This window comes from Mobula birostris, chromosome 15, assembly GCF_030028105.1.
Source record: "Mobula birostris isolate sMobBir1 chromosome 15, sMobBir1.hap1, whole genome shotgun sequence".
Taxonomy (NCBI): Eukaryota; Metazoa; Chordata; class Chondrichthyes; order Myliobatiformes; family Myliobatidae; genus Mobula; species Mobula birostris.
Genome location: NC_092384.1, coordinates 22,152,308 through 22,164,828, shown reverse-complemented (window position 1 = coordinate 22,164,828; position 12,521 = coordinate 22,152,308). Strand labels below are relative to the sequence as shown.

Here is a 12,521-nt window from a genome sequence, read left to right as displayed (position 1 = left end):
TGGAGCAAACGGACTAATACTACTCCTACGTCTTTTGGTCTTATGGGCTTTATTTCAGCATGAACGGTAGATGTGTTCAGAGTTGCTCTCTGGAACTTGTTTCCTGTTAACAATTCCAGTTTACATCACATACACTTTAGGCATTGTTAATATTCAGTTAACTGTAATTACAATAATTTAAATCAACTCCGTGAATAAACAGTTCAGACTTAGAACAGGTTTAATCATTGCTCACAATCACCAATATTTCTCAAAGGATTTACACCTGGACAGCAACGGTTTGGATGAAAAAGATGTGATATCATTAATGTACATCACAGTGACTGGCTGTGCAATCTCTGCCGTCTTCTCAGCCATCACAGTATTCCTTTACTGTGCGATGAGGTGAGTGACCCCATCCAGTGAGTTCTGTGGGAGTATCACTGATCAAACTGCACCCTGTCGTAACCTCAGTCCACACAGCAGCTTGTGTGTTTCACAGATCAGTCTCTTCTGTGAACCTTCTAATTATCTCTCCATGGAGCAGTAAAGAAATGGCCACTGATTATTCATCACTCACACCATCACTAACTATCTCTACAAATTACCCAACAATGACCCTGACACTAACTACAGATTACCCAGCTCCAACACTACTTTACCAACCAGTTGACAGCTAAGCTGATTCTCTTACAACACAGGGATGTTGACAGTGGTGTCCTCAATGTTAAAAGCTGAATGCTCATTACTTACTGGATGCACGACGTTAATTGAGGTAATCCGCATCGGAATAAGGTTACTTCCGATGGCATATTCCTTGTGTTCCATCGCCTGTAACCCAGCTGTGCCCCCCTTTCCTGGGTCACTGTTAAACCAAAGGGGTGATCGATTCCCTTACCACCTGGCTCCTGATTCCAGTGTGGATCCACAAAGCACAACAAAAGCCTCGGTGATAGCTCCAGGCGTGCTGATGAAGCGTTTCAGTGTGTGAAGCAGTCTGGAGGAGCTTGGCACCACAGTGGCTCGTGGTCACTGCACTCTACAGAATGCAGCTCAGCCTCTCAAATCAGAGAGTCTCAAAGGGCTGGGGACCACAAGCAGAGGGAGCAAGGGAGGGAGAGGAGAAAGGGGAGAGAAGCAGGGCAGGAGAAGGAGAAGGGAAGAGTGGCAGGAAAAGGACATTCAGAGTCAATGTTGAAAGACGTTTCTGCCTGGAATTCAGACTGTCCCTTCTGTAAACACAGTTCTGAATCCTGGTTCTCCATTCCACCACCGTTCCCACAGTAACTTCCCTCTTGTTCTGACAGTCACCAAGCCCTTTGAAAATGACTAAAACAGTTGTGTGAAGCTGAATTGTCTGTTTCCATGTGATATTATCTCAGTAGGATCAGAAAAGTTCTTGAAGTATGACTGTAGTTCACAATGTTGGTATCTGGTTGTCTCTTTGCTTTAGGAAGAATAAAGGTGATCACACCACCCAGATCCACATTAACCTCTGCATTGCTTGCTTTCTACTGAATACGAGTTTCCTGACCAATGAGTGGATTAGTAAGCTGATGGTTGATGGTGTCTGTAAGATGATCGCTGTGTTCCTTCACTATTCATTACTGTGCACTTTAACATGGATGGTAATTGAAGGACTTCATCTCTACTTGATGCTGATCAAAGTGTTCAACATCTATGTCAAACGCTACATACAAAAACTGGCTTTGATGGGTTGGGGTGAGTATCAGGCCATTTATTTTGTTTTTGATGACACTGCTTTACACATGGAACATTGGCAGATTGAATTGAACATTTCTGACAACATCCAATGCACTTGCCCTGGGCTCCGTGTCTCAGCAGCTTTCCACACATGGCAATGGTTTCCACTCCCTCCTGAGATGCTGAGACTGATTTTTATTTCATTCCCATGCCGAATATGTTAAAGCACTTCTGCAACACGAATTACACATTTCAGACACTCTCCATCCTTTTCCAGAAGTTTTATCCTTTGTTTTATGCTGCCTTCTACTTATTGTAATTGCAGTTTTTATTTTATATTCTAGTAGCTTTATTATCTCCTATCACTCTCCCTCTCACCCCACCTCTCCACCCCCTCGTTCTCTCTTTCTGTACCTCTCTCACATTCCCGCACCCACAGATTTTCTCTAACTTCTGTCACATTTGTTATAATTTTCCCCAATGTACCCTCCCTACAAAGACGTTGAATGGATAGCCATCTGTTTGGTGCAGATTCCCATTATTACAGAGATAGAACTGAAGGAGTTTTTCAGTCTCTCTGTCTTCTTCCCAGGCATAAAGTTTCTAACCTAGGAATCACACAATCTCTTTCACAAAAAGCTGGAAAGATCCTGACAAGAGAGGAGGAAACCGATGAGCCCCAGACACAGCAGGAACTTGTCTCTTTTGTAGTGTGTGGTATATTTTGCGCAGGAGCCCAGGTACCTTTTGCCCATATGGCCTGCAGCAGTGTAACATTCGATGGGAAGGGTGCTGAGCCAGCTGCTCCTGGACCACTGTGAATCTCACTGGTATGTCTCCGATCAGCTGAGCAATACCTACAACTGTTCCCAGCAAATATCACATTGGCATGAAGACAAAACCTCCTTATGAAACCAACTACAGCTGAACTGTGCTTCTGTCAGTATTGGAGAAATCAAACTTTTAATCAGTAATCAATCTTTTAATTAGTGTTGATTAAACATTCCTGCATTCGAACTTCAGTGTAACTGATCTACAAATCTCCTCCTGAAATACCAGGTGCCTCTTGGATTGTCAAACCATGAGCGCTCAGGTGGGTAACCTGATCAGACACTGCCATCACCACCTTTCATTATCAAATTCAAACAACCTTCAAATTAATGTTGCAAAATTGGTAAACGACTTCTGGGCAGATCGAACTAACTTCCGTTGGGGTTGTGGTCTGCGTCACACAACTGCCCAGAATTCAGCATTTGGTGCCTGGTTAAAAATGCATTTAAAGTATCTTTTTTAGAGGGCGTAATTTTTCATTTCACATCTACTGTTCTTGAATTTGAATTGAGTGTATAATTGGAAAATAGTTTATCCCTAATGCTAATCTGCAAATCTATGATAAAGTACTTATACCTTAACATTCACAATAAGGTAGATAGTGTAATGATATAGCAGCCATTTGGGAGTGTGAGAAGGCATAGCTCACTCCCATTCACCAATTGAGTACATAAGGCATTGATTCCTGGCAGTTTGGTAATTGAACTGTGGCCAATCAGTGATCAGGATTGACTGGCAAGAACAAATTAAAATAAGGCAGGGGCAAGTGGCACAGCTGTTGTTGGAGTGGACAGTGTCAGAGTGGTAATTTGAGGATTTAGCTCTTTAAGGCTTCAGTGAGGGCAGGCTTGAGGGAAAGAAGGCAAAAAAAGCTATGAGTAGATTTTTTCCAATCCATTTATTGCTTCCTCATTTATATTTACACAGTTAGAACAGTAGGGATGCCAGGCAGGGAATGCTCCTCTTGTGGGATGTGGGAAAACTTCCAATTTCCCTGATGACTTCGACTGCAAGAAGTGCGTCCAGCTGCAGTTTCTAACGCTCCACGTTAAGGAGTTGGAGCTGGAGCTGGATGCACTGTGGATCTTTCGGGAGGCTGAGACAAAACATATAGGGAGGTAGTTACACCCAAGGTACAGGACAAAGGAGACTGGGTGACAATCAGGAAGGGAAGAGGGGTGAAACACCCCTGTGGCCATCCCATCAACAACAAGTATATCACTCTGGCTCCTATTGGGGGGATGACTTAGCAGAGGAAAATCACAGCGGTCAGGTCTCTGCCTCTGAGTATGACTCTGTGGCTCAGAAGGAGGGAGAAGAGGTGAGGTGAGGTGTAGTAAGTGGGAATCATTAGTTGGGGGAACAGGTTCTGAGAAGGAGAACAAGATTCTCAGATGATTTGTTGCCTCTCGGGTGCCAGGGTCCGGGACTTCTGAGATCGAGTCCTCAGCACTCTTCATTGGAAGGGTGAGCAGTCAGGGGTTGTGGTCCGTGTAGCTACCAATGGCATAAGCAGGAATAGTGATGAGGTTCTGCAAAGTGAGTTCAGGGAGTAGTTAGCTGCTAAGTTAAAGGACAGATCCTCCAGTATTGTGATCTCGGGATTGCTACTCATGCTACATGAGGCCAGGACTAGGAAGATCATACAGTTTAACACAGGGCCAAGGAATTGGTATGGGAGGGAGGGAGGGAGGGAAGCAGATTTTTGGATTATTGGGCTCTCTTCCACGGAAGGTGAGACCTGTATAGCAGAGGTACTTTGCACCTGAACAGGAGAGGGACTAAAATCCCAGCAGGAAGTTTTGATAGTGCTGTGTGACTAATGTTCTGAGCTGCGTATATTTCAAAGCAAGAAGTACTGTAGGAAAGTCAGATGAGCTCAGGACATGGATCAACACCTGGAATTATGGTATTATAGCCATTAATGAGAATTGGTTGCAAGAGAGGTCGGATGGAAGCTCAATATTCCAGGGTTCTGTTGTTTTAGACACGATAGAACGGGAGGGATTAAAGGTGGTGTTACTAGTCAGGGAAAATGTCCCAGCAGTGCTCAGTCAGGACAGACTGGAGAACTCATCTAGTGAGGCTTCATGGGTGGAACTGAGGAATAAAAAAGATATGACCACATTAAAGGGGCTATATTATAGACTACACAACAGACTGCAGGATTTAGAGGAACAAATTTGTAGAGAGATTGCAGACTGTTGCGAGAAACATAAGATTGTAACAGTTGGTGATTTTAACGTTCCACAGATTGACTGGGACTCCCAAGGATTAGATGGGATAAAGTTGACAAATGTGTTTAGAAAAGTTTCCTTAATCGGTACATAGAAGTCCCAATGAGAGAGTGTGCGATACTTGATCTCCTACTAGAGAATGAGATAGAACAGGTGACAGAAGTTTGTGTAGGGGAGCATTGGTTTCAAAGTAAAGATGGATCTGGTCTGTGGGTTAAGATTTTAAATTGGAGAAAGACCAGTTTTGATGGTATCAGCAATTATCTGGCAAGTGTGGATTGGGATAGGCTGCTTTCTGGCAAAGGTGTAATCGGTAAATGGGAGGCCTTCAAAAGTGAAATTTTTAGATTACAAAGCTTGCATTTGCCCGGCGGAATAAAAGGTAAAGATAACAGGTGTCAGGAACCTTTGTTTTCAAGAGAAATTGAGGCCCTGGTTAAGAAAACAGAGTACATAGCAGGTATAGGCAGGTAAGAACAAATGAGGTACTTATGGAGTATAAGAATTGCAAGAGGAATACTGGAGAAATCAGGAGGGCTAAAAGAAGGCATGAGGTTCCCCTTGCAGACAAGGTGAAGGAGAATCCTAAGGAATTCTACAGAGATGTTAAGAGCGCAGGGATGGCAAAGGACAAGATTAGTCCTCCAGAAGATCGGAATAGTAATCTACATGTGGAGCCAAATGAGATGGGAGAGATCTATAACCGGTATTCTGCATCTGTATTTATTCAGGAGAGATAAACAGAGTCTATAGAACTGAGGCAAAGCGGCAGTGAGGTCATGGACCCTTTACAGATGGCAGAGGAGGAGCTGTTTGCTTTCTTGAGGCAAATTAGGACGGATAAACCCCCATGACATGACAAAATGTTCCCTTAGACCTCATGGAAGGAAAGTGCAGAAATTGCAGGGGCCCTAGCAGAGATATTTAAATCCTCTTAGTGACAGGTGTGGTACCGGAGAATTGGAGAATATTGAATATTGTTTCCCCATTCAAGAAAGGCTCTAAAAATAAAGCAGGAAACTATAGGCCGGTAAGCTTGGCATTAGTAGTGGGAAAGTTATTGGGAGGTTTTCTAAGGGACTGGATATGAGTATTTGGATAGACATGGACAGTTTTGTGCGTGGTAGGTCATGTGCAACCAAACTTAAGAGTTTTTCAAGGAGGTTACCGGGAATATTGATGAAGGCAAGGCAGTGGATGTTGTCTAAATAGACTTTAGCAAGAATTTGACAAGGTTCCGCATGGGAGGTTGGTCAGGAAGGTTCAGTCTAATGGTACTAAATTGGATTAGACATTGGCTTTGTGGCAGAAGCCAGAGAGTGATAGTAGATGGTTACCTCTCTGACTGGAGGCCTGTGACTAGGGGTGTGCCACAGGGATACTTGGAGGACCTCATTTATAAGGAAAGATTGAATAGGTTATGACTTTATTCCTTGAAAAGTAGAAGATTGCAGGGAGATTTGATAGAGGCATACAAAATTTTGAGGGGTATAGATAGAGTAAATGCAAGTAGGCCTTTTCCACTAGGGTTGGGTGGGACTACAACTAGAAGTCATGTGTTAAGGGTGAAAGGTAAAATGTTTAAGGGAACATGAGGGGAAACTTCTTCACTCAGAAGGTCATGAGAGTGTGGAACGAGCTGCCCGTGGAAGTGATGCATGCAAGCTTGATTTCAATGCTTAAGAGAAGTTTGGATGTGAGGGGTGAGGAGGGGTATGGAGGGCTATGGTCCAGGTGCAGGTTGATGGGATTAGGCAACTTAAGTGGTTCAGAACAGACTAGATGGGCCAAAGGTCCTGTTTCTGTGCTGTACTTTTCTATGATTCTATATTTATCTGTGATAAGCATTGATTATGTGATGATATGTGTCATTTTCTTCTATTGACAGGCATCCCTGCTGTGGTGGTGTCTTTGTGCATTGCAGTGGACAAGAACAATTATGGACAGTTTCAAATCAAAATGCAGGACAATAACAGCTCTGTTTCCATGTAGGTCTTGTTAACCATGCCAACAGCAATAATGTTGATATTTATCTCCATTGCTCAGTCTGTGACTAGAATTTCAGCTGAGCTAGATGTGCATCGAGCCAAACAGGCAAGGGTGCTCTGAGGTTCTGAGTCAGCTGACACTGGGCAGTCCACGGTGAGGAGAGGAGACTCTGCCAGGGATCAGGAGCAGGTTAACTACGTTGCAGCCAACTATCAAACATCCCACTGACGCTCTTTATCATGGAGAGACATTGGGAGGTGGCCAGCAGACCGGTAAAGCATCATTGACTGTTGGGAAGAGGTACTGGAGAGAGCAGGACGGGCAGAGAAATAATGGAGTTGATACAATTAAAGAGCCGTGTGAAACAGCAACAGATTATACTTCAGTAACTCAGTATTAGATAGAGAAACATCATACGATTTTTGCCATTTCCTTTCCATGGACAAAGAAGATAAACGGTTGCCATGACTTACACAAGAAACAGCATGTGGCATGTTATCTCAGAAGGTTGTTTTTCAATTTTTCAATTACTCACTGCAATGAACCAATTCTCTTCTCTCCCTACCACCCCCACCCCATCACAAATGGTGGATCTGAAAGGGATTAAGTTAAAGCCTTACTTGCATAGAGGATCATTTTTGGACTGGATGTCACTTTGCAATGACTGGTCAGGGCATGAAGCATAAAAAAATTGGGAAGTCACTCACGTTGCAGAAGATGAGGTCTCATTTGGAGAATGATAGGCGGTTCTCGTTGCTGCATTACAGGAAGGATGAGTGGACTTTGGGGAGGGTGCAAACAAGTTCATCAGGCTGTTTCGTGGGTTACAGAGTATTAGATACAAGGAGAAGGTTGAACAAACTTAGATTATTTTCTCTGGAGCATCAGAGTCTGAGAGGCAACCTGATAGAACGATATAAAATAAAAGTACAAGAAATATAAACAGGATCAATATCAGAGCATTTTTCTTGGGGCAGAAATGTTTAATACTAGAGGGCTTAGACTTCTGGAGGGTGTGTGTATGGGGTGGAGTGACATGAAACTTTAATGGATATTAACAGGTAAGATTTTAGAGACGGGGATAGAAGGCGCCTGGAACGTACTGCCATGGGAGGTGATGGAGGCAGATAAGATGGTAAGATTTTGGAGGCATTCAGACAGGCACATGATCAGGCAAGGAATAGAGGGATATGTTCCACATGCAATGACATGGGATTAATCTAATTTGACATTGGCGCTGATACAGGCATTGTGGAACAAAGGGTCTGTTTCTGTGCTGGTCTGTGTTCAGTGTTCAGAGACCTCGTGGTGTTAAAACATTTCTCCAGAGTGTTGGAGCTGGTTAGGCAGTGGATCAGAACACTGGATGCAATGGGAAATTATTTCCAAACAAAATCTGCAAATTGAATACTTCATGGTTTATATATTTTCACACAGGTGCTGGATAACAAATGATAAAGTGCATTATGTTACAAACTGTGGCTTTTTCGGCATGATATGGCTTTGGAACCTGACAATGCTAATCACCGTCTGTGTCAAGTTAGCTCAGATGAAAAAAGGAATCAATACTGTGTCAAGATCTGTGTGGAAGGATCTGTGGATGGTCCTCGGCCTCAGTTATTTGCTGGGCATCACGTGGGCTTTGCCGTTGATTTTACATGGACCAGTGTACGTGGTTCAAACGTACCTGTTTTGCATCTTAAACTCCCTGCAAGGTTAGTGAGAGATTTACCAGGTATGTTGTGACAAATATAAGTTAGTGGCTATAAAATGGTAACAAATCTTCTAGTGCATGTGCAATTTTATTAACTTATTGTTTCAATTATTTATTTTAATAATTATGGGAATTAATTGCAACATTTTATTAGATATTAGCAGGGGTTCCCAACCTTTTTATGCCTTGGAGCCTGACCATTAACTGTGGACTCTATGGACCTCAGGTTGGGAACCCTTGTAGGATACCCAGAGGGTATATTTGATACTTCTCATATTTTTATCCATTTGAAAACAAGTATGTTATCCAATTGTAGCTGTAGACAATTACTAAATAATGTTTAAAATCTCAATGCCATTTTCTTCTTGAATTTTTTGCAGGGTTTTTTATATTCTTGTGGTACTGCACCAAAAAACTACCATCCAAAGAGCAAACTACAAATTATACATCAGATAAGTAAAGAAGGAATGGAAATGAAACTGGATCTGCTGGAAAAGACCCTGCTGATTATAAACTTTAATTAGAGCAGAATTTGTTATTTCAATTTGCCCTAAAAATGAGAACTAATATCTTTGATTTATCTTTGTACGGGTGACTTATATTTTACACTTGGAGGATAAAAAGGTTAATTAGAATTGATTGAACCAAAAAGTTATTCAGGTATCCAATTGGTGAGCTACAATGGGACAATCAAAGTCAATACCATTTGGTGTGTAAGTTTCGACAGTACTCAAAGTCTGAGGAATCAAATTGCTCAATGTGTTTGAAAGGTATAACTGACTTAGAAGTGATCAGATAGTGACTAATACTGAATTGGGTTTCAAATCCCATTTCCAATTTTACACTTAAACGATCATTTATGGCTAACAGCAATAATTATGGTATTTAGTTGGTTACATCTCTATGACCAAAATCACCTACTACTGTAATTCCCAAATGTTCCCTCATTTGTCGGAATACTTGGTTTAAGTTTTGTATCATTTTCTACAACCTCCTGATAGGTTGAATTCTTTGTCATCCACAAACTGGCCAATGCCATTGTGGATTGTCTTCACCAATCATCTCTTTCAGCTTTCCACCATGAAGACAGTGGAATCAGAAAGTGCATCCAATATTCTGCAAAATTAACATCAGATTGTGCTACAGCATAGCAGTTACCTTATATCCTCTGTCTTATTTGAGCAAATTCACAAGAAATATACTTTTTAAATATATTTTTTCATGTTTTATTATGAATGACTTCCTGGTGACAGTTGCATATATTTATGCAAAGCATTGAGATTTTACATGGTCATTTTGTATCTAATTCTATGTTGTAATGATATTTATTTATCATAACCATTCCACATACAACTTGCTGTAATATTAAGATTTAATTTTTTTCATAACCTGCTTCAGGCCAACCAAGAGTTCAGGACTGAAAATGTGCAGGATAACAGTTGATTCAGATGAGGTCTTTAGATGTGGTGCCTTTCTCCTGCCTTGTCTGGACATTTGGTGATGTGTTTTGCTGAAGAACCAATGTATGTTGGGTAATACAATTCATCTTTGGCGACTAACATTTATCCAATGGTCTTTCACGGTTTCATCATCAACCCCTCCATTGGCAACTGGGAGAAATTAAACAGGACAATGTGATATGAATTAGATGGTAGAACAGAGTTTGACACCCCCACCCTAGTGAGTGGCAGAAAGGGTAACTCGACTTTACTCAGTCAGAAAGATAAAAGATCAGGAGGTATACAGTAGCAGTGGGTGACTGGGCCCTCCCTCATTTCCGCCTCGATGTCGGACTGGACCGTTCCTCAGTGTTACACGGATTACAGTCCAGTTGTCACTCCTGTGCCTTTTCAAAGAAGCTGTAGGACCCTGCTACTCCCATTATTCTCACTCCCATCCAATACCCCAAGATACCCCCATGGCTGCCCCACTGCCCTGGGACTCTGACTCCTGTCCCAGTATTCCTGGGACTCGCTCACGGCTGTCCGGGCATTTCCAGTGCAGTAATAGTTACCAGAGAGCGCTGATTTAAAGTGCCAGCTAATTGAGAGTTTTCTCCCAAACATTGTACTTTGTTTATACAATTCATACATAACCTGTGCAGTGAATACAATCAGGGTATGTCATATCTACAGCACCATCTCTTACAATGAATTGATCAACACCAGTCACGTTCCCCCTGGAACATTACATGGATGAGATGTTCCACAGGGCCCAGTCCCTCAGTGTCCAGGGGTGGGGAGGGGGGTTGCAGCTGTTGTGGATGGAAGGGAAACTGAGGCCCAAGCAGCCCCTCCAGGTCAGAATAAAGGACCACCACCCCCTACTGTCTCTAACAGAAGAGGACAGGTATCCCTGGATTCTGACCAATATTCATCACTCGGGCAACCTCTCTGATTTGGCCACTAACACACTGCTGTGTCTTTCTGTGTCACATTGCCTGATAATAGTGACTGCCCTTCAAAATGGACTTCATTGCCGGGACCCAGTTTGATGTGACTGGAGGAAAATTTCGTTTGGTGTTAAGACTGATTGACATATACATACACATTAGATCGTGACTCGGAGTGGAACTGAGTCTGATCGGGTGGTTTGTAAAGAGAATGAGTTTGATCCTTATGACTGCCATTCCAATGGAGAGAATGTGTGAACATTGTAATTTATCTCATTTTGTGTATGGCAGATTCTTTCTGCAATTGCAATAAAGTGTATATACTAAAGTTTCTGCAGGGTTTTCGGTTACAAATATGGACCTGAGGATATGTCATCTACTGTATTTTCTCACTACATTGAAGGAGGCCATTTGGCCCATCAAGAATTTGCCAGCTCTTTGAACAATCCCATAAATCCGATTTCCCCACTTATTTCAGTGTATCGTGCCTCCCACACATGTCTGCCAACGCCACCCTTATTCTTTTTCCACTCAGCTCCCGCAGGGCAATTTACAGTGACGAGTTAGCCTACCGACATAATCTTCTTTAGGATGTGGGAGCAACTTAAGAGTATTCTGTGGAAACTCCAGCAGTCACTGGAAGACTGGAAACTCCACACAGACAGCACTGCAGGACAGGGCTGAGCCTGGGTAGCTGGTACCGTCAGGTAGTCACACTACCTGCTGAGCCACAGGTGGCAACAGCAATCTTATGTAAGGGGTTTCTTCTTTTATGTTATTTGCTAAGGCTAATAAAGTGGCTTCTTTGTTATGTTATAATAAAATGGCTTCTCTGTAATGTTAACTGCTGAGTTAATGGTAGCAGCTTGTTTGGGTTATAATTACTGATAACGGGAATTGTATTCATTTGCTAACCAATTGGGATAGATGTTATTCTCTCTTGTGTGTCTGTAAGCTATTGTTTTCGCGGGCTTTGGGCAGAAGGCGTGATGGGGACAGAGAGAGGAGACGTGATGAGAGAGATGCTGTAAGCTGGGTGAGGATCGGACCCAAGAGGGAGTCCGAGGTCCAGGACTTTTCGGGAGGAGAACCGAAGAGGAATGGTGGAAAGAAGACTCCATTAATTGAGCTTCAATGGTTGTGCACAAAGTGGTTGAACTTTGATAAGTTTGATGCACTTTACTTTCCTTTTATATTGTATCTCTGTTAATTACATAGTTCCAGTAAGATCTATAAAGTGTAATCTGTAAATCATACATTGTGCACTGTCTGTTATTTGGCGTGGTAGGGTACATCACACGGCATCCACACAGACTTGATTACCCAGTTTGGCGGGGCCGAAGGCTGCTCCCCCTAGACGAAAGTGAGCTGAGCGAGCATGAGGCTCACCAGGAGGCTACACTTATATTGAGGGGCAGGAATGAGGAGGGGCCAGGATTCTGAAGTGTGTTACACGGTGAGCTTCTGTAGATCTTGTCAAAGATGAAATTGCAAGGAAGATGCTGACCTCAGATTGCCCATCAAACAGATGCTCCTGTTCCATCTGAGAGTGGGTTTGTGATTGCAGGTAACACAAGAAACAGAACAGGAGCAACACACATCAAAGTTGCTGGTGAACACAGCAGGCCAGGCAGCATCTTTAGGAAGAGGTACAGTCGACGTTTCAGGCCAAGAC

The 12,521-nt window shown here is 42.7% G+C and overlaps 2 protein-coding genes across 2 annotated transcripts in view; one reads left to right on the top strand and one right to left on the bottom strand.

Moving 5' to 3' along the window:
* Positions 1-379: 379 nt before the first annotated feature.
* Positions 380-8,460, top strand: LOC140210446 (adhesion G-protein coupled receptor G2-like). Its single transcript, XM_072279412.1, has 4 exons — positions 380-384; positions 1,433-1,701; positions 6,640-6,739; positions 8,178-8,460. The coding sequence occupies exons 1-4, from the start codon at positions 380-382 to the stop codon at positions 8,458-8,460; spliced, it is 657 nt and encodes a 218-aa protein (XP_072135513.1).
* A 1,276-nt stretch (positions 8,461-9,736) lies between these two features.
* LOC140210464 (receptor-interacting serine/threonine-protein kinase 2-like) overlaps positions 9,737-12,521 on the bottom strand; it is a 43,769-nt gene continuing 40,984 nt past the window's right edge. Inside the window, exon 11 of the mRNA XM_072279438.1 lies at positions 9,737-10,064. Within this exon, the coding sequence (XP_072135539.1) occupies positions 9,997-10,064 (68 nt within the window). The 3' untranslated portion in view covers positions 9,737-9,996. The remainder of the gene's footprint in view (positions 10,065-12,521) is intronic.